The sequence below is a fragment of the Camelus bactrianus genome, chromosome X (assembly GCF_048773025.1).
Source record: "Camelus bactrianus isolate YW-2024 breed Bactrian camel chromosome X, ASM4877302v1, whole genome shotgun sequence".
In the NCBI taxonomy this organism is placed as follows: Eukaryota; Metazoa; Chordata; class Mammalia; order Artiodactyla; family Camelidae; genus Camelus; species Camelus bactrianus.
The window spans coordinates 59,595,750-59,619,365 of NC_133575.1; the positions used below are offsets into that span (position 1 = coordinate 59,595,750).

At 46.7% G+C, this 23,616-nt stretch overlaps 1 protein-coding gene across 3 annotated transcripts; it reads right to left on the reverse strand.

The window, feature by feature from the left end:
• Positions 1-386: 386 nt before the first annotated feature.
• Positions 387-23,471, reverse strand: GPR173 (G protein-coupled receptor 173). 3 transcript variants are annotated; one of them, XM_010970625.3, is made up of 2 exons: positions 22,536-23,471; positions 387-4,535 (listed from the first exon to the last, which is right to left on the reverse strand). In XM_010970625.3, exon 2 carries the CDS (start codon positions 4,436-4,438, stop codon positions 3,317-3,319), a length of 1,122 nt encoding a protein of 373 aa, XP_010968927.1. In that variant the 5' UTR covers positions 4,439-4,535; positions 22,536-23,471; the 3' UTR covers positions 387-3,316. The 3 variants fall into 3 exon arrangements, with proteins under 3 accessions (XP_010968927.1, XP_045363524.1, XP_074215046.1); XM_045507568.2 differs by having other exon boundaries at positions 387-5,094; XM_074358945.1 differs by lacking the exon at positions 22,536-23,471 and adding an exon at positions 4,942-8,191.
• Positions 23,472-23,616: the final 145 nt, after the last annotated feature.

Sequence of the window (23,616 nt, forward strand, 5' to 3'; positions counted from 1 at the left end):
TGTTTTAATGATTTAGGGGAGCCAGCTGGATGGTCTCTCGTGAGGCATGGTGATGGGGTTCTGGCTTGACTCTGGGATTTGCGTCACGGGACTGTTCCTCACTTTTTAACCCTTAACCCTAACCAAATCACTGCCTCTCTCCAAGCTTGTTTCCTCTCCTCTAAATTAGGCGCCCCTAAAGAGACTGGTAGGAAACTGCCCACTGTAGCCCTGTTGGTGTAGCAGGGAATTGGAGGCAACCCAGAGACCCATCACCCAGAGGAATGGATAAGAAAAATGTGGTATATGTATACGATGGACCACTAGGATGAATTCGATTTACATACGGCAACATGGCTGGATCTCTCAAAAACAGAATGTTGAGTGAAAAAAGAAACAGAACAAGATTTATAGTACAATACTGTTTATGCAAATTAAAACACGTAACAATACCATACATTTTTCACAGATACACATATATGTAAATAAACACATGAACGGTGGACTGGAAGGATGTACGATAAATACACGAGAGTGGGTGCCTATGTGGGAGGGGGGATGGGATCAGGGATGGGTGATGAAGGGGACAAAACAAAACAAAGAATAGAAGGGCCTCACGTTGACCAATGATGACATAATGTGCCAAGAACTGAGGAGTATGGTCCACTCAATTCTGTGCACCTGAGAGATTAAGTAAATAAATAGTAAAGTAATTGAGCCCCCAGGGAACTGGCTGACTGGGTAGACTCCCAGGCTTTTTTTTTTTCTCCCCTGTGACATCCCTCCCTCTGAATTTAGTCAAAGCTTACCAAAATCCCAGCTATGTACAACAGACCTTTCAGAAGGGCTCCTAGCCCAGACTGAGCTCCTCCAGGAGCCATTACTTTGTGCATGGGGGGGGGCATTTCCTAACCCCAACAGCCCCCCCAAAATTTGACCCCCAACTCCCAGTCCCCATTTTCCATGGTGGTCCAGTTTCAGGAACACCTTATCTGGGTTTTAGAGAGCAGATTGGTACAGGAGTTGGGAGTGGTACCTGGGGGCTCCAGGCTTTGGGAATAGATGGAGTTCTCAAGTGTCCTGTGCCCCATGCTCATAGCCTGGGCCAAGGGAGGAAGATTTTATGAGATGGGAGACTATTCTCTTGCTAAATACATACGTACCATTTTCAAGTTCCATCTCTCCAACCATTCTACTTCCTGCTGCAGGCACATACTCTTATTTTGTCTCCTCTCAATTAGGTGCATATGTGTGCATGTGCGCGCATGCACCGAATATGTCTCCACATACAGGCATTTGTTCACATTTGTGCACCAAGCAGGGGTGCCCCTCCAACAAAGTCACACAGACACATACTATCTCACTTGACCATACCTCCCCACATGTGGTCAGGCAGACAGGACACACACACACACACACACACACACACACACACACACACAGAGAGAGAGAGAGAGAGAGAAAGAGAAAACATCCAATATAGCATTGTTCATTTCAGTTTTCCATTTACAAAATCCAATGGTGAATCCAGGCAGTTAGAAAAAAGAAATGGAGGAAAGCCCTCCTGAATGTACCCTATCTACACCCACCCCTGTGGTCCTCCCACCCCACCCCCTGGGAAAAGGCACCCCCATCACTATCACTGAGAGAACAGGTACCCCCCAACCCCCAGCCTCTCAGCCACTCTGGTCTGCCTTTCCAGGGTCACTCCACACCAGGCTCATTAATGTCTCTCCTGCCTAGAGTGCCTTCCCCATTCCTCTCGGGTCAAGGCTTGCCCAGTTCTGGGCTGTCTTGGGATAGGGAGGGAGCTTAGAACAAGGGCTTCTACAGGGAAGGGAAAAGGGGGTGGATAAATACAGATCTCGCCCTCCCCCAGAAAATGAGAGGGGGACCGAGAACTTGGGCAAGACCAGGCAAAGGAGTGCCAGCTTGGCTTACCAGTTCTTAAGAACTGGCCTTGATGTGAGCCCAGAGTGGACTCTGCCCTGGGAAGGAGATTTGGCATCTTCTATCTGGGGAAACTGGCTGCAGTCTGCTGCACTTTGGGTGGGAGGAATGGTGGAGGGAGGAAAGAGGGGAAGGGCTGTGCAGGACAAGGAAGTTGGGGGCTGAGGGCCCAGAAGGCCAAGGGCTACCACAGAGAGTCTTGAGACCCCTGAGACTTGAAGGGGACAAAAAAAAAAAAAAACAAAACAACAACAACAACAAAAAAACGTCAGAGAGGAATGGACTCAAGTCCACAGTGCCTTGGAGCTTATACCACTATGACTTACCAAGGCCCTCAAAGAATTTTCATCTTCAGGAGAGTAGCATGAACCCAGGAGGCAATTCTGGGGTTGAATTTCACTCTGACCCCAGGCTTTGGGTTTCAGCCACTCTGGAAAGTTTGACATTCTCCCTACACTTCCTCATGTGTGTATGTGGGGGTTGCTCCTGCCCGTATGGCACCCACATCGACCCCGGTGGGGTTGGGGTGGATTTCCATCCTCAGGAAGAAGAGTTGGGGGATGGGGATCCAGGAGGCAGCTCAAGAGAGTGCAGCCAAGCTGGGGTCTCTTCAGCTCAAGGTGTGTAGCTCACATCCTGCTCTTCACCTAACCTGGGCCCATCACAGAGGCCCTTCTCCCTCCCCTCCTGGCTTCTCAAACATATGTTCAGGAAACACTTGGGAGGTCAGGACAGTGTGGGGAGGGAGAGGAGACAGGGCTTGGGACCAGAGTTTGCTTAAAACAACATTGCACACAACATAGCAATTAAACAGCCCTTGCTCCCTGGGGACCCAGCACCTTCTTCGGTCCCTTTTGTCAGCAGATCAGTTTCTCCCTAAACATCCAGTCCTTGCTAAAGGACTTGGAAGGGGAAGGTGTGTGGGAGCAGAGGGAACAATAAGAGCTCTGGAAATCTATTTTACAGGACAAATTTCCCCCTTCTGGACAATGTCAGGAGAGACATTAAAGCAAGAAAGCCTGTCTCCTCAGCTGTTAGTAGAAAAAAACCTGCATTTTCAGTTTTGTTTTCTTTTTCTGAATTGTCACATCTGAGAGGGGGAGAGTGAGAGAGAGAGAGAGAGAGGAGAGAGAGAGAGATTGTAGAAGTGGAGAAGGAGGTGGCGGAGACAGGCCCCACAGGACTAGAAATGCCTCTTTCCCAGTCCCCCACCCAGTCCCCAACCCTGGGGAGGTATTGGCAATGGTGCCTAGATTCCAGGTGGTTCGAGGAGTTGGGGCTGGAGCTCAGAAAGAAAGGCTCCAGTATGAGGCCCCACCTCTCCCCTCTGTTGGCCCCAGCCTGGTGGCTATGACCTCCTCCCTGCCTGTCTGCCTACCAGCCTGCTTCACATGACACAGTAGGGTTCTCTAGGAGCCGGGGCACCTCCTGTGCTCCAGCAGGGGGCGTGAGTCCTCAGGCACTTCTTGAGGTCCTTGTTGAGCAGGAAGCAGACGATCGGGTTGACGGCAGCCTGGGCGAAGCTCATCCAAACAGCGGTGGCCAGGTAACGGTGGGGCACGGTGCAGGCTTTCACAAACACTCGCCAGTAGCAGGCCACAATGTAAGGTGACCAGAGGAGCAGGAAGAGCAGTGTGATTGCGTAGAACATACGGCCCAGCTGCTTTTCACCCTTGACCTCGTCCATGCCCAGCAGCCGCCGGCTGGCTGCATGCCCATTCTGCCGGATACCCAGCAGGGTTGGTGGCATGGGCCCACGGCCAAAGCCGGCGATCCAGTTGGCAGCAGCCTGGCCGGTGGCCCCAGGGCCATGGAATGTCCAGTTCTGGCTGATGGCTGGCACCATCTGCACAGGCTTCATCTTGCGGTGACGATACTCGAAGAGGAGCAGCTTTCCATAGACAGCGTGTGTGGCTGCCATGAGCACAGCCAACATAAGCATGAAGCCCAGCGTGTCATTGGCCTTGAAGTAGCGATGCTCAAAGATGCACTGGTCCTCCTCACGGATAAACTTGTAGGTGCCCACATCGAACACAGGTGGGAAGGCCATGGCCACAGACAGGGTCCAGGCCATGCAGATGACAGCTGCGCATGTCCAGAGTGTCATGCGCTTGGCGTAGAAGCGGTGGTGGGCGATGGCCATGTAGCGGGTGACGCTGATGCAGAACAGCATGAAGGCCGCATGGAAGCAAAAGAGCACGGCCATAAAGGCCACAATCTTGCAGCTGAGCGCACTGAAGGTCCAGGAGGAGCCGTGGCGCACAGAAGCCAGCACAAAGGGGAAGCAGACGGCAGAGCGTATGCCGTCAGCCAGGCACAGGTCCAGCAGAAAGTAGTAAGGAGCCTTGTGCAGGGCACGCTCCTTGAGCACCAGCAGGGACAAGATGGCATTGCCCGCCAGGCTCACGCACATGATCAGTCCCAGCAGCACCAGCTTAACGTAAGCCGATGCCGATGGTGGAGACAGTGCGCCGCTCACCTCCTCGGGCTCTCCAGTGGTGTTGGCCATACTGAGGGGCAGGGGCTGCTCCCAACCCTATGGGGTCAGCCAGTCCGGTCCTCGATGGGCCCTGGGGGACTCCATCAGTTGTCCTTCTGGGCTGCACCTGCAAATGAGGATAATGGGGGAGGCACAGACACAGAGAGACAGAGATATGAGGGCAGGAGAGAGACAGAGAAAAACACATAGAGGCACAGAGACGTAGTGAGAAAGGACGGAACAAAAAGAAAATGGATACAGATTGAGACAGAAATGTAGGGGATGAGAAGGAGTGAGAGGAGATAGAGAGACAGACGAGAGAGACAAGAAGAGAGGGGGAGAGAGGGGGAGGGAGGGAGAGAGAAAGAGAGAGAAAGAGACAGAGAGAAACACAAGAAAAAGAGACAGTGAGAGACAGGTGGAAAGGAAAGGTGAGGGAGAAACAGAAAGGGCAGTGTTAGTGTGTCTATGTGCTTCCCCACTTACTCCCTGGCTGGTGTCAGGCCCTGCCCCTGGCCCACTGCTGCTCCTACCCGCTCCTTGCTGGGTGAGGGTGCTTCATCTCTCTGGATGTCCTGAGTTATCTGTTTCCTCCATTGGTGGGTCTGTGGGGTGGGGATGTTGGTGCAGCTCTTCTCTCCCTTTGCAAAGCCCAAAGGTTGCGTGCTTCACACTTTTTTTGACTGCTGCCCATAATAAGAAATACACTTTCCATCACAGCCTGGTACACATACATGCATGTGCACATATAGCTGAGCCAAAAGTTGCACAAAACAGTACCGATCCTATGTGTAATGTACCTCATTCGTTTCTATTCTATTTCATGGGTTTTTGTTGTTGTTGTTGTTAATGCTGGTAGCCACTCATTAAATAAATTTAATTATAATCAAGAATGTGCTTAGCACGCTCGAGGAACAGTGGGAAGACCAATGTGGTTGGAACAGAGTGGGCGAGGGAGACAGTGGAAGGGGAATTGACAGAGGTGTCTGGGGCCGGATCATGTAGGGTTGTGACAAAGACTTGGGTTTTTATTTTAAGTGAGGTAGGGAGTATGTGTGACTATAAAGATGTAGGTATGTTTGTGTGTATTCATTCATTTTTTTCCCTCTTCATAATGAAGAGAAATATAATATTTTTATTTAAAATTAAAAAAAATTATTTGTGGGGAGGAGGTAATTAGGTTTATTTTTTTTAATGGAGGTACTGGAGATTGAGCCCAGGACCTTGTGCATGCTAGGCATGCACTCTACCACTGAGCTATACCCTCCCCACCTTTTAAAAATTAAAAGAAATTTTTTCTCTTCATTATATTTTTTGATTAAAAAATTTTATTTGTATTCACTCATTGAAAAACTATTTATTGAGCATCTAGTACGTGCCAGGCACTGGGGATACAGCTGTGAAGCAGATAGACAAAGATCTTGCCCTTGTGAAGCTGACATTCTAGATAATAAAGAAGATACATAGGTAAAGTATAGTAGGTCAAATGATGGTAAGTTCCTAAAAATAAAAATAAAGGAGGGAAGGGGGATAGGAAGTGTGAGGGGTGGGGGAAGTACAGTTTTATATGAGGTGGACAGGAAAGGCTTCACGGAGGAGGTGTTATTCGAGCAAAGACGTGAAGGAGGTGAGCGAGTGAGCCAGGTGGCTATCTGCAGGAAGAGAAGTCCAGGCTGAGGGAACAGCCAGTGCAAAGGCCCTGAGGTGGAATGGCACGTCGGGCATTTCAGGGAGAACAAGGAGGCCACTGTGGGTGGAACAGAGTGAGTGAGGGGAGAGCGGTTGGAGGTGAGGTCAGAAAGGTGGCGAGGCCAGATCACATAGGCCATGGTGAAGACTGTGACTTTCACTCTGAGCGAGATGGGAGCCACAGGAGGGTTTTGAACTGAAGCGAGATGTGATACAACTCAAGATTGAGTGTAAGGAGGAGAGGGACCAAGTGAGACAAAGGTGGAAGGAGAGGGACAATTTAGGAGGCCCCTGAAATAATCCAGTGGAGAAGTAACAGTACCCCCGTGCCCCTTGCCCTGCTTTATTTCTCTTCCTAGAATCTCTCTCTTCGAATGCACTGTATAATTTCCCATTTTTAGAGTTGTTTTTGTTGATTTATTTATTTTCATTGTCGTATAGCTGATGTACAGTATTATATAAGTTACATGTGTACACTATCATGATTCCCAATTTAAACAAGTGTTTTTATTGAAGTATAGTTGATTTAAATAGTGATACACAATTTTTAAAGGTTATATTCCATTTACAGTTATTATAAAATATTGACTTTTACATTTTGGTTTATTGCCTGCCTCTCCCTATTAGAAGGAAAGCTCCAAAAGGGTAGGGATAATCGACTCACACCCTCTCCTCTTGAAGAGGAGAGCACAGCCCACAGGACGCCCTCGGTCAAAAGCTGTCAAATTAATTGGTTGAGGGACTGGATGGGCTGGGGGCTCAGGGAGGGCTGCCTGGAGGTGTCCAGGTAGGATTCGCTGAGAGAGCAGTCTGGGCAGTGCATGAATGGGAGGGCACAGACAAAGCTGGGGGAGAGGCAGGAGTGCTGGTGTGTGCGGGCTGAGGGTAGGAGGTGTGGGGTGTGATAAGGTAGTAGGGCAGGTCCCCAAGGAGTGGCTACAAGGCAGAAGCTGGAGAAGCTCAGAATTCCCATTGGGGCTGGGCTGGGCTTGAGGTTGGAGGAGGTGGGGCTTGGGTGGATGTCTTTCTATCCCTCCCTCCCAGGAAAACATCTGTCCTCTGCACTGTCTCCCAGCTCAATCCAACCTGGCCTGCCACGGCCACCTGGGGCCAGGCTTTTTTTTTATGGCACCCCAAAGTCTCAGAGCCAGTGCCAGTGGGCCACGAGAAGGTGCCGGGACAGGGGCTTAGGAGAAGCGGGGTGAGCTCCCACAGAACTGTGGACCTGGTGCAAGCTGGGTGTGTGTAAATATGCACGCGCGCACGCACACACACACACACACACACATACACACACACACACACACTCCTTAGCCTTGAGGAGAGGTGACAGAGACAGAGACAGAGGCTGAATGTAAGAGAGAGTCAGAGAGACACACGAGTGACCGAGAAGGAGAGAGGAGCAGAGAGAGAGAGACAGATGGAGACAGAGGAGTGAGGGAGGGAGGCGGTGGGGGAGATAAACAGAAAAGAGAGCGAGCTTTACACACAGAGAGGAGGAGATAGAAATAGAGACAGAAAGAGGAAGAAGAGAGAAAGTGAGAAGAAAGGGACAGACATGCACACACACAGAAACAGAGACAGCGTGAGACAGAGAAAGGAAAGAAATAGAAAAAAGTGAGAGGGAGCGAGAGAGACAGAGATAGAGAGAGACAGAAAAAAATAGACAGAGGGAGAGAAAGAAGGAGGGAGGGAGAGACAGAGAGATAGAGGGAGAGAGAGAATGCCAGGAAAGAAAGACAGAAAGATGTAGAGAAATAGATGGGGGCGGGGAGTGAGAGACGTATATAGAGATGGGATGGAGACAGGCAGAGACAGAGAAAGAGGCAGGAATAAAGATGAAAATAGAGAGAGGGAGACACAGACACACTAAGACTGAGAAGGTGGATAATGTGTAGCCCAGAGTCTCAGTGAAAACCAAAACAAACAAAAACAAAACAAATAAAACAAAACAAAAACCATAAAACAATAGCAGCAAACAAACAAAACTCTGGTGTTGCCTGGAAAGCTGGGGCGATTGTATAAAAAGTGAGGAGAGGGTTCTTCTGAGCACAGACTGGCAGCCGCAGCCTGGGACCATCCGAGGCTAAGGATGTGTGTGCATACACACACATACATACCTGCTCGTGCCCAGATGCCCTTAGACAGAGATACAGACATCTATCTACATACACACTCACACAAACACATGGGTTATTCCAATGCAGACCCATGGACAGCAACCAGCTCACATACAGGGCGTGCACGGGTGGTGCACGTACATGTACACATACACACACACACACACACAGAAGGTATATCGCCTCGTTCACACAGGCACAGGGTACCCTGCCTAAATACCAGTGCTTGGTCCTCAGCACAGGTGTTACTGCCCCCTAGGGGACATTTTGGAAATTTATAGGAGCATTTTTGGTTGCCACCATGCTGGGTGCGTCCTTCTAACATTTAAGGGTCCTGGGAGAGGGTGCCCGCCATCCAGTGATTGGCAGGGCAGTCCCACACAGCTAACATATGTCTGGCATCTCGTAGGATTTGGACTTGTAATGTACTTAACCTAGAATCTGACTCTGTTTCACAGATAAACACAGTTGTTACCTTGATTGGATAGACTCTGAATTATCCAGGAATGTGGCTGTCACGTAAATCTAGAGGAGACTGTACTTTGTTTTGTGGAGCACTTTCCTTTTAGCTGTTCACTGTTTTGGAAATCCTCACTCCTAGGCCTTTGCCTGTCATTTTCCTGCACTTTGTACAAGGGGCAACTTCTAATTTTTCCCCTTCTCTTAAATACATGTTTACTCATTATGTTACAAGCCTCTGATTCACTGAATCTCCCAGGGAGTGTCATGCCCAAACATTTCCACGTTTAAATACAGATTATTTTCTTATAAATCACTTTTATTTCTTATTTATTTATATTAGAATTAATACAATATGGATACTGTATAAAATGCTACATGGATTGTCTTTTGAATTATATATGCAGAGATTATATCCTCTAAGAACTTCATATCCAGATAGTAAAGGGGTGTTATAAAATATGTTACATAAAAGAGGGTGTTGGGTATGAGAAGACTGAGAATCGCTCATGTGCACAGATACACCCAGACACACACACATACATGTGCTATGGCCTATAAACCTACATTTATAACTCCCCTAAAAAACACATACAAACTCTCAAATCCTGACAGATACACACACACAAAACTACTCACTGTCAAATCACACATAGACTCATACATACCCTTTGTCCCAATATACCTGATTATTCAAATGCTCTCACAAATTCAAACAATCTCTTGCCATAGAGGTATGTAAACAGTAACATACCTAGATCATCACATATACAGACATACACACTTAACACTTGGATTCAGTCAGTTACGTACGCCAGCATGCTCACAAGCACTTGAATCCCACCACATGCATACGCACACACCTATGTATACACAGAATGCCCCTCAGATACCCACAGATTTGTTGGCATGCAGAAAAAAATAGACAAGCGAACAACTGCTCACATACATACACATGTGCATATTCTAACCCACTTTAATACACAGAGACTAACTGATCCAAAACCTCTCACATAGATTAGGCACACTCACCAACATGGATATGTACACCCTAGCATATTTACACATGGGACAAGTGCTAGGACATACACGGACATATAGAAAAGTAGACCAGCTCCAACACACACACACACACCCTTTAGCAACATACAAGCACAAGCAAACCCAAAGAGAAAGGCCACTCATGTATACAGATACACTCTTGCACACAGTGTTTATACACACAAACTTGTTCACAACTCATAGATACATTTACTTGACATATACATCCTGCAGCAGGTATACACCCAGAGATTAAACCCATGCAAGTGTACAAAGCAGCCAACTTCTGAACACACAGGTGGAAACATTAGCAGAGCTGCCCAGCTGGTGGGTGCCTGCCACAGCAGGGGGCTGGAGCAAGAGGGGGCTCGAGCCGTGTTGAGAAGCGAGGTTGTAAATGTTTGGATTGCTTCCTGTTGAAACATTTCAGACTATCAGATTATTACTTTGCCACCGTTCATCAGTGAGGTTTTTTGGGTTTGCCCATCTGTGCACAATGTTTTGTTTTCTTTTAATTTGCTCTCATGCCTATTTTTCCACAACTTCTTTTTTCCTACAAAAATAGAAGGGTTGTATCATTGTTGCTGCTACTACTGTTACACAATATTAGGTGTTCCTAAAGAGACTATAACTATTTTGTTAATTTCCTTGATGGTTACTTCTTTATTTAAAAAAAAAAACACAACTCTTTTTCTTCTAGAACATTTCAAACATAAAAAAGTTGGAAGAATCCTGTAATGAACTTCAGTGCAACCATCATCCAGATTCACCAATGATCAACTCATAAGGTCTTGTTTCGCCTGCAACCTCACCCACTTCCCCTACTTTCAAAGTATTCTGAAGCATAGCTATTATACCATTTCAGCTGTATTTCAGTAAGTATTCCTAAAAGATAAGGACTCTTAAATACAACGATATCATTTTTATTATTTCCTTGCTTATTTATTGATTTACTTGCTACTGGCTTCTAGTATTTAAAATTAGGCAAATTTGATCCTTGGTGGGATTTCATAATTAATTATTATCTCTTGTTTTGTTTTTAGATAAAAATATTTGTCAATAAAGGAGTGGAGCCTGCCTACATTTGAATTGAATTGATTCATTAAAGGGAACTCTAGGGCTTTCTGGCTTTGTCTCAGAGTGCTGCTTGAAAATGCAGAAGATCTAAACTGTGTTTTTAGAAAAAAATCAGTTTTCAGAAGGAACAAAGGTCTGCTGACCCCTTCAATACTTTATTTATTTTTTATTGAATTATAGTCAGTTTACAATGTTACGTCCTTCAATACTTTATATTCAAGTAGATTGAATGTTTAAGATATTTATTTTCCCATCAAATTGGACTTTTTGATTAAAGCTAGAACCTCAGGAGTCTCACAAGACAAACACAGTAGTCGCCCCTCCAAAAAAAAATCTAGGATGTCCCTAATTTAAGCAATTTAATAAGGATTGTCTCAAATTTGGATTCAGCTGCCCAATTAGCCTTCTTTTCCTCAGACTAAATATCTGATCTGTGTGGAAAAGTTACCAAAAGAATCTTCGTTTCCCAGTAGGCTAGGTTGGTCAATGACCACAACACACTCTATCATGCAGAGAAAGATTTGGATTTTTTTGAAGCATCTGGAAGAGCAAATTAAGAAACTGGGCTCTTTCATGAGATGAGTTAGAACATTCTTAGATGGCGTTCAACCAGCTAGCGATGGGGTAATACAATTAACAAGCAATTGTAAGTTGTATGCCTGCCCAGTAAAAAAAAAAGTAACTAAGATGCTTGCTCAGTAGAATCTCATATGTTAGTAGTCTGCTGGCAAATTGTCCACACTATATTTGAGACCAATGAAGTAAAAGAAATGGGGAAGGGATCACTTTCAATTACTGCTGTTAGGAGACACATTGATGACAGGTCAAAGGACACTGAGATGACACTAACCCACAAGATCGTTGGATCACAAGGGTTTTCATTTTATGTTGGACTGCTGCTGCTGTTGTGACAGTAGGAAGTTTACAGCTGGAATTTGTTCTGAAAATGCCAGGAATCATTCAGTGAGGAGCCCTCACCTATAAAAGTTTGCCTGAAGTTCTAATTGCCACAGTAAATGGTGCCAGATGAATATAATTAGATTCAAGGCACTTGTCAGCTCTCTGTGCAGCACTGGAATCAGTACACCCTTCTCTATTGTTTTAAGCCTAAGTGTGTAAGGATTTTGTAAAGGATTTATGAGCTAAAGGAAAATTTTCAGCATTCCTTTGTGAAGGATTCTCACTTTGCAGATTTGATGCTTACTGGCTTCAACAAATGGCTCTTTGAGCACATGAATAAAATGACATCAAAAATTTCATACTCAAAGATATATATGAAAGTATACTGACAAGGTTTATGGATTTGAAGCCAAACTTGAGCTTAGAAGAAGTCAGGTCAAGTATGGTTCCCTGAGTGATGTTTAGTTAGTTGAATACTAAAGAAGACTTACTAGGATGAGTAGAACAAGGTCTACTTAGGAGAAAAGAGCACTTTAAAAAATACTCAAAATAAAGATTTTCTGTTGGATTCAAAATTCGTGAGCATTTGTCACAAGAAATTTCGACATCACATTTGATTGAAAGAAAAAGAGGAGTTAGACTGAAAGAAGGCTCCCACCTTTGAAGCACAAAACTCAAGACTAAGAATCATCCAAGTTCTGATTATTGATGAGAAAGGAGTTTTAATCAGCGAGAAAATACCCTTCGACCATTTGCTGCCACTTACTTATGCAAGGGGTTTTCTGTTGATGGTGAACACCAAGAGATAGAAGAGATCATGTAGCTGTTTCGAACATAAAACCTGGATCTCTGCCTCGTCATGGCAAGAACAAGTTATAAAAGGGAAGTGAAAAAGGGAGGCATGAACGAGCAGTCACTCCATTTCTTAAGGTTGGCATGGTGTGAAAGCACCAGCCATATGCAACACTAAAAACTGCACCTGATGCTTCAGAGACACCAAGATGGTACCTGATGACCCCAAAGCTTGTGCTTTTGAGGTGAGCTCTGCTGACCTGCAGAACTGTGCCCCTACATTCCACACATTCAAGCTAATTATGAGAACATTGGGGCAAACTGTGCCTAAACAACCTCTATGGAATGGGTCTTACCTTCAATAACATGCCTTCCAAGGTCAAGAAGTGGCAGGCACCGATGGAAGTTTATATTAGTGTCAAAAGTACCAATGGTTGGGTGGGAGGGTTTAGCTCAGTGGTAGAGTGCACGCCTAGCATGCAAGAGGTCCTGGGTTCAATTCCCAGCACCTCCCCTTAAATAAATAAACAAGTAAGCATAATTAGCCCCCCCCCCAAAAACAAATAAAGTATCAATGGTTTCTTCATTTGCTTTGTTTGGCTTTTTACCAAGAGCACCAAGTGATCTACCAAATCATGATGAAAGTGACCATAAAATAACTCAACAGTCATGACCAAAGGCTCAGAAGAAGTGGGCACGAATGTTGACCGCTACAAATTTGCACGAGTGAATTAAAAAGTTATGTTTACAGACGTGAGCTCAAGTGTGCTATGAAAAATGCAGAGATTTCATTTGAAAGCTGTGTACAAATTCAGTATTTAAGAATTCTCCTAAAACTTGGCATTTTTGTTTTTCTTAGCACAATTTTTATAATATAAAGAAAATGTAAGGAATTTCTTTCCACCAAGCCCCAGAATCCTTAACTCTTCTTAATATTTCACCTTCTCTGTGTGCTGACCACATTCACATCTAGTCATATTGCATAGACACACCTGCACACACGAACAGATACCTGCACACAGGCACGTGTGTATATGGAGATTCAAATTTGCACTCACATCCAGACTTATCCCAGCTGATAACACACACACACACACACACACACACACACACCTCCTCTTCTACACAGTTAGGTATGTGTGTAGGTGCCCAGCTACCAGCAAATCATGCAAAGATTTATACAACACACACACACCCATCTATAGAAATGCAGGCCTAAGTACCGACACAATCGCCATTCATATGGGCACATGCAGACACATACACCTACAAACCAAATCGTATGTACCTGTATGCTTTCAGACACAGTCATGCATGCACAGATGTAAGAACTGACATTCAGACACAGGGCAAGTCCTTCTCACATCCTACAGATCCAGGCCCTTCTCCACCCGAGGCTCTTACATTAAGAGATTAAAACCTACTGTCTTACACAAGCCCTGCCTTGGCACACATACATGTACACGCAGTACAGACATGCTAGCAATACAGGTACAGGGCTCAGGCTCATTGCTACCCACCCAGAGGTAGGCAGGCATGTGAAGCGATGCAGACTCACGCATACACACCCACATAGCTATTGCTGCTTATAAACACAGATGGACACAAACCCTCAGGTGCACACACTCATTCATATCTACACATACAGTCACGTGACACAGATACACACATCCTAGTCCATGGCCATGCAGGCATAAAGCCTTTACACACACACACACACATCTACTCACAGCATCACATATAAACCTGAATACCAACCTTCTTATATTTACAGACACTCCCAGCCTGACCACTACAACCTGTTTACATATTCAGATAAAAACACACTGCACATTACCCAGATGTAGGTATATGTACTCATATACCCAGTTGTGTGTATGCTGGGAAACGCACACACAGGGCCAAACCTTCTCCATCAACCTCCTAGACACACACTTCCATTCTCATGCACCCATGGTTTTACATACACACTGGGACAATGGGCATATACTACAAACCCACTTGTATGTACAGACACACTCTTACACACAGAATCTGCTCATTCTCTCACACATACATGCAGATGCTGATAACGTGGCAAATATGCACATAGAAACGACCCTGTTCACACCTGCAGATAGACACAGACTGTCACCTACGCATGGGCACACATGGTAATTATAATACTGGGTAACACCTTACATGGCACAGATGACTCATTATGTGCCTGGCACTGTCCGAAGCACTTTTCAAATATTAACTCATCCAATCCTCTCCCTATGGAATAGGGAGTATTATTACCCCTACTTTACCAATAAGAAACGAGGGCTTAGTTGAGCTAATAAGGCAGAACTGAGATGCAAACCCAGAGTCTGGCTGGAGAGCTTGCAGATCCAACTTACTGACATGTAGCAACACACTCACTTCATACACATATACAGATACACACTACTCTAGCACAAGCATGTGCACACACAAACCATTTCCTGACACGCTGGGGTGAAACAGTCACACATACACAAACATGGACACGCTCACATTTACAGACACTCCAGCTAAGGTATATCTTGCCCCAGGAAAGATGTACACATTCATAAACATGCCCAGAATCATACACCCACACTATCAAACACACAAAATACCCAGATATAACATCTACACACCATCTAGATAAATCCACACTCCAATACAGATGCACCCACATTCTCAGATACACTCCCCACCCAGATGTACCAAAATGCTCACACACACCATCCACATATACTTACCTGCACACACACCACCCGGATATACCTTTTCTCTCACACCATCCAGAGAGAATCCCACACATCCTGCTTAGATATACCCACTCTCACACGCCCCAATCCAGGTAGGTGCACATTCTCTTTCTCACACACATTATTCAGATCCACCCACTCTCACACACCCCCAATACTGATACAGCCACACTCTCTCACACACATCCCATCTAAACACACCCATCCTCATACAAACATACCTCAAAGACGCCTACACTCACAGGTGCTCCACCTAGATACAGCCACACTTATGTAAACTCCCAACTCAGTACACCCACACTCTCAAATACAACATTCAGATCCACTGAAATTCACACACACTCCCAGCCCAGAACCCTCATACCCAACCCAGACACACCTACAGTCTCTCTCACACATGGTATCAAGACACAACCACAATGAACCACACTCCATTCAAAGACACTACACTTACATACACCCCACCCAGATACACTCACCCAACTCAAATGCATCCACATGCACAGATACCCACTTATACATAATCCAGAGATACCCACTCACACACAAATCCTATCCACACACACCCACACTTTCTCGTGTTCTTTCTCAGTCTCTTTCTGTCTATCTCTGTGTCTCTCTCTCTCTCTCATGAACACAAACACAGGCCCACTCACACAACCTCAGCCAGATACATCCACCCTTTCATACATACACACAACATCCAGTTTCATCCCATGTGGACCACTAAGATACACTCACACCCACATACATCATCTAGATACACTCCACTACCACCTAGATATATTTGCATTCACACACAGATCCCACACTTTCCAGTGCTATCCAGGTGCACCTCTCCAAACTCCACTGATCAGATACATCCAATGGCCTCATCCTCTCCACACCACCCAGATGCACCCACATTCCAAACTCACACTTCTCACCCAGAATGCCCCCCAAACTCTCTCTTTCATACACCCCATTTAGTTATACACACACACTCACACATACCCAAGTACACAACTAATGCTCTAACAACACACCATCCAGATATACCCTAATACATACTCCACCACCCAAATAGACCTGTGCTCTCATCCACTCACCATCCAGATACACTCACATTCAAACACATTTCACCTCCAATACACCCACACACTCTCTCATACACCATCCAGATACAGCCACACCTCACATACACATCATCCAGATACACCCACTCACGCCCCCAATACGCCCACATTCACTCCCTGATCCAATTAAACCTAAACACTTATACCCCATCCAGATACACCTACATACTCCTCCCGCTGGATACATTCATGCTCCCACATCCCTACCACACTCAGAAACACCTACACACTCTCTTACACACACATACAGTCCAGCTCCCTCCTCTTAAATCACTATCATCCAGAATACCCACACTCCACACACACCATGCAGATACACCCATACTCTCTCACACACACCACACACACATCTCACCCACATACACCCCCTACACTATCCATAGATACTTCCAATTATATACATATTCACATACACCCCCACCCTCACTTACATGTCCTCAAATTCTCTTTTACACACACACATACACATCATCTAGATATATTTCATCACACACTTCCATCACCTACATACACTTGTGCACTCACCCACCTACACATCATCCAGATATACCCACACTTGAACCCCCCCATCCCAACACATCATATCCATACTCCTTCATACACTCCCTCTACTCAGAAATACCCACAATCTCTCTTATACACACAACACAGATACATCCACACTGTGAAATACATCATCCAGATAACTCACCACTCTCTCTTGCACCATCTTGATATACTTATACCCACATACTCCTCAAATATACACATCCTCACACATATTCCCACACAGCCACACCCAAAGTGTCACTCATACCATCCTCCACCCAAATAGGCCAATGGTCTCATATTGCACCATTTACATACACCCACATTTACACTCATCCCTCCCAAATACACCCACATGTCTCACATACACACCCTACCCAGAAACACTCAGGCTCTCTCTTACAAACAGACAACCCAGCCCCCTTCTCTCTCTCAATCTCTCTCTCTTACTAAATATAGCACCCCCTCCACACACACCCATATGCCACTCTACCTGGATATACCTTCACTTTTCACTTATACCAGGATGTATAAGTGAAAGATTTCTGCCTGGATGGCATAATTTGAGTGCTGTGTGTGAAAACCACTTACTGACCCCAGATACCATACAATGCCAGTCTGTACTGGTCCTCTGATGGTGCGGGATAGGATGGGAAAGAAGTCTCTGTGTTTCGAGAAATGCTTTTCTAAAGAGGTCACAGGCCCCCTTCCCTAGTAGGCTATCAGTCATGATTGGTTCTTATTTCTTTCTTAAAAATTTTTTATCGAAGTGTAGTTGATTTACAGTGTTAATTTCAAGTATATAGCAGAATGATTCAGTTATACATATACATACATATATATTTTTTCTTTTCAGATTCTTTTCCATTATATGTTATTACAAGAAATTGAATATAGTTCCCTGAGCTATACAGTAGGACCTTGTTGTTTACCTGTTTTATATATAGTAATCTGTGTTTGTTAATCCCCAACCCCTAATTTATCCCTCCCTGCCCTTTCCCCTTTGGTAACCACAGTTTGTTTTCTATGTCTGTTTTGGTTTGTAAATATAATTTGTATCATTTTTTTAGATTCCACATATAAGTGATATTCTATGACAGTTGTCTTCCTCTGTCTGACTTACTTTGCTTCATATGATAATCTCTGGATCCATCCATGTTGCTGCAAATGGCATTAATTCATTCTTTTTATGGCTGAGTTGGTTCTCACTTCTTGAGTGTGAGTGATGACAGGAATTATCCTGAGATCCTCACAAAAGCCCAGCACATGGTCAAGGCTAGAGAAACCCCAGAAGGGGGTCATAGATGGCTCACGAGTTATGGCTTGCCATCCTGTAGGATGTCCACACAGAACCAGACATGGTCTAGCAGGGTACCAATGACTCTCAGGCCTGCACATAAATACATGCTGGGGTACACATAGCATCACACAGACTCACAAGCACCCTTCCTTATCACCTCCTCAGTGATAAGGCCCATCTACACAGGCCCAAGGCGAAATCTCTCTCTCTCTCACATGCATACCACGAGACACAGCCAATGCACAAATACCGACACTCATCCCCACACACAGGCACACTCACAGCAGTGCACACTCTCACTGCACTTGGCCGCATGTACGTGCATCCATTTATTCTCAAACACAGACATATATGCAGAGCATGCATTCACATGACATAGTGCCCACGAAGGAATATGTTCACTCACAAACACAAGTGTACATACAGGCATACTTACATATGTCCACTGATAGGCAGAATCTGTATCACACCCAACGAGACAGTAAAGAAACATGACACACAGAGGTGAGCTCCTAAATATATACACATGCATCCCTAGACATGGCCACATAAGCAGATTCACACACACTCACACACAGGTGTACTCACACACACAAACACCCAGATGTGCTCGTCAATCAGATGGTGTACTCATATACAGACATTCTAACACAAAGAGACTTATACACACAACTGGGCACGTGTATATATAAACATATTCACAGGTACATAGACTTGTACATCATTCATTCATGCGTGCACAACATCAGACATGGAGACACAAACATACTTACAAAACACACTCACACAGTTAGGCACACCATGTATGCTGATACACGTTCATACATACATCCACATGAGAAGCTATGCAAACAAAAGAAGACTCATGCACACATGGGAGAATAGTCATGTATTCTCACGTCCTTGTACATCTGCACAAGTAGGACTAATAATACTAATCACAGACACACACATGCAAAGACATCCTCACACACACACACTCAATGCACTTACAGGCCAAGAGCAGCATGCATATACACTCACTCACACTGTTCTACAACATATGCTCCAGAACAAACAATGGTAGATAAACACAAACACACATATGCAAATAATTCGAACTGTACAAACTGGTACAGTTCAGACACCTGTACATTCAGACAGGCGCACCCACAGATGTAGTCACACACGTCACCTCAGATGTGTGTGAACACACAGGCAAATATACGGACCTGTTCACTCAAATGTACACACAGCCAGATGTTCACACATACTAGCACACACACACACACACACTCAGCCACTCACAGGCATTTCCGCCCTCACATTCAGAAATTCAAACAAAATACACAATGAGACGTGTGCATCCAAGTATGAAGAGCTGTAGTTACACTCAGACATGCACTCACGCACAACAGTGTACCCACAAACACAATAAGACATATACACAAATGCATCCATTTACCTATGCACACAGCCTTTTGTGCATATATTTAAAGGGATACACACCCAGAGCCATACCTATATAGATAATCAAACGTGCATGCATAGGCAAACCCACAAGATATACTTCCATGCACAAAACATGTATTCACACACTCCCCTACCCACACAACTAGTTCTCTTTATACTATTGTGACCATCTACACTAACATTTCCCCAATCAGATGTGGACCCACAGGTCTGTCTACAGACAGCATGTACTCAAACGTGCATACACAGGCATGTATATAATTCAGTCAAGAGAATTCACAGAGACATTCACACACAGGCGTACTCATACATCTGCATGACAGACACACCCACACAGAAGCATGTTCACATACACATACATCCCATACATACACTCACACCCTTACACTTACAAACATACTACTTAGATGTACTTATATGCACACACACAAATATATACAATAAGATACACCTAGGCAATCACCTAGTTGGACATGCATACCCAGGCATTCTGAAACCCTCACACACAGACACATACAATCTGACATATACACCCAAAACCAAATTGATGCCACACACATATACAGCCAGACATTCAACAGGCCTATTGGATCAAAGAAACACACCCTCACTCAGGCTCAGGATCAGACATGCCCATTTGCTCACCCAGACAGACATGCAAAGTCATACTCACTCCCTTGAACATACACAATTCTACCCAGACACCCACAGACTTGCACTCCATCATGTGACTTGCACACACACACAGAGACTCATCCACAGCCATAGTGCCCACGAACAGACAGATAGACAGACACACACACACACACAATGAACACAGCCATACATTGTCAGTTGCACATATACACCCACACTCAGGCCCAGATGCCTCCAGACCACAGGCTGGGTTCACCTTTCTGTACCAAACACTTCTGCATAAAAGTCTACTCTATACTTCCAAACCCCACCCATCCCTGCCTCCGACAGAGGAGGTCTTCTGGGCCTCAATCTTTCCCCTCCTCCAACTCCTCTCCAGGCCTTGAGGACTCCTCTCTAGCCACTGACCCCTCACTCAGTGTTCCACCACAGCTCCACACCCAGAAGTCAGTCAGCAGATCCAACTCTCCCTCCAGCCCAAGCTCTGTTAGTAACTCCCTGGGACCCGTCCCCCACAGGTCTGGCTGCTGCATGGGCCACACCCCAGCTCTAGCTGAAGCCCTGTGATCTCAGGAGCTTCAGCCTTGTCTCCAGGCCCTGCCAACCACTGACCACAAGCCAAACTCTTGCCAAGTCTCCCCTCAACAAGGAGACGCATACATTACCAGGGCCAGGAATGCTGTAGGCTGTAAGCCAGGTCTCTGTTAACTCACAGGGCCTCAAGCTTCTGTGTGTGTGTGTGTGTGTGTATGTGTGCGTGCGCATGTGTGTGTGTGCACAGACAGGGGCAAGTGCAGGGAAGGAGCTTGGAGTAGGGTGGGGGTGAGAGGCTCTACCCACAGCCAACATTTATTCCTCCTTACAAACAAAGAGTAACACCATAGAGTTGCTCCTGCCTCCCCTCCACTCCTCCTCTCCCATTTACCTACCTGCTGCCCTCCACAGATCTACGCCAAGACCTTGGAGAAGAGGGGCCAGTCCCCCCACCAAATAATCAATCACCAACAGTAAGAATAATAATATTAATCATGAATAATCAGCAACAATATTGATCATGAGCTTTGGCAACATTGCTCCGGGACCACTTCTATGCACATCCTTTACTTACATGCACCAACTCATTTAGTCACTACACATGCCTGTGAAGGAAGGGTTACCAGTCTCTTCGACAGACAAGAAAACCGAGGTTCAATAAGCAGCACACTTTCACAAAAGTTGCAGACCTAGTTTTTGAGGGAAGTGTCCCTGGAGAATCCATGTTCTCCATGTACTAGGCTTTCCTGCCCCTCCAGACATAGGGACCACTGGCCACTGTGCACAAGGCCATAATATGTGGGGCGGAGGGGTCCCAGACACAACATGGTGTGTGAAACAGAGATGGAGAACCTTGAATAGAGGCTGGGGCTCACACTGTGGGGACAGCCATGTTGTGTCTGGTCCCTGCAGGTTGCTGGGTGGCATGGTCCTTGCCCGGACAGAGGCATCAGGCAGTCTAAAGGCCTGAAAGTGCTCCCCACCCCCACCTCACCTTCCCTTTAGCCCTACAGTGGCTTCCTCCCCCTAGCTGGGAATCACAGCAACATCTTCCGTGGTGAGTGAGCAAAAGTCTGTGCTACCTGTGGGGAGAGACGGGGAAGGAAGGAAAGAAAGAAAGAAGGAAAGAAGGAAGGAAGGAAGGAAGGAAGGAAGGAAGGAAGGAAGGAAGGAAGGAAGGAAAGGAAAAAAGGAATAGGGGGTAGTCTGGGCTGGGAGCAGCTTCTCTGTAATGTCTACCCACCTGCCTGCTCACACACACGGGCAGACAGACACACGCACCATGCATGCCAGCCAAGGAACCTGGAGGAGAGTGGAGGAGGAGGGAGAGGAGGCAGCTGCAGGAGGCTGAGCCTGCCCAGGGTGCAGACATCATGAGGGGAGCACGGCCAGGCATGCCTTCCACAGATAGCACACAAGGAAATATTACCCCAGCCTCGTGCTCAAACGCGACCATAGTGATAAAAACAGACCCTGTGCGGGGGAAACAGGTGGTGGTTCCCTTTTTCCTGGGACATTTGGGATTGGGGAAGATGGAGATGGCTAGAGGACTCTCTAGGCTTGGGTGCCCAAGTAGCCCTTGTGATGGAGCAGAACGAGAGAGAGAGAGACTGTTTAACAGAGTCAGAGAGAGACAGAGAGCATGGCAGTGATGGAGACTGTGAGATATGTGTGGGGAGACAGAAGTACCAGCCCCTCATCCTCGGTGGAGGGATGCTGACTACTTACCTGGGCTCTCTCAGCCGGGCTGTCTTGGAATCCAGGGAGGGGCTCAAGCTGTCTCACCCAGGATAAATGACAGCCCAGGCCACATTGTGGGACCCTCAGTGATCTGGCAGCCAGTGACACTCCTGCTTCTGTTGCCGTGGATACAGCCGGGCTGGTCTACATCGCAGACATCAGGGGAAATAGGCACCAGAGGGGTGCACTGGACAGGGCTGGGGGCGTTGGGGAACCCCAGGTGGGCAGCACACAGCTTTGGGGTGCCCAGCTAGCTGGCAGGTGGGGGTCCCGGCAGGTGCTTCCCCAACTACACACTACCACCCCCATCTTCATGCCACCGCCAAGCTGGGAGGGGGGCCAGCACTGGCCCCTGCTACCCGTCTGCCCGCCTGGCTGCCGGTCCCCCCCTCCCCCCTCCCTGTCTGCCTGCTGGCCGCCGCCTTTTGTCCTCAGAAGACACGGTCCCCGCGGGGCCTCTGCCAAGCCTCTAGCAGATGCTCAGGGTCCGGGGCTCCTCCCTGGGAGCACACGGGCCATGGCCTGGGAGAGCCCCAGGTTGGGGGAGCTCTCATCCAGGCTCACACTGCTCCCCAGGCCTGGCGGAGATGAGGAAGAGGTGCAGGTCCTCAGCCAGAGGCAGCAGCAGAGGTGGAGTTGGGGAGGGGATGGACGCCAGAAAGAGGGGGTGGGGTGGAGAGAGAGGCTGGCCTGATAGCTGTGTCCCGGGTTTTAGATCCGGGTTGAGGAGGGTGGCTCAGAGCATCCGAGGGGGGGGGGTCCTGATGCAAAACCGGGGCACCGTGGGCCTGCCGGAAGGACCCTCTAGGCCTGGGAACCACCCCAGCTCACACAAATTTAGGTCCCAAGAATCCGGGGACACCCAGCTTGGATAAGGCATCAGCGAGGAGCCCAGGGCGCTAAGCTGGACCCCATCCGGCCTGTCCGTCCCCCCTCTCCTCGATTTGCACAGTCCCTGCCTCAGGGGCGGGTGGAGGTGGGAGGGAGGCAGAGAGGGAGAGGGAGGGAAAGAGGGAGGCTGAGCAGGCAGGGAGACTCCCAGCTGCCAGCCTGGTCCTCCCTGGGGCGG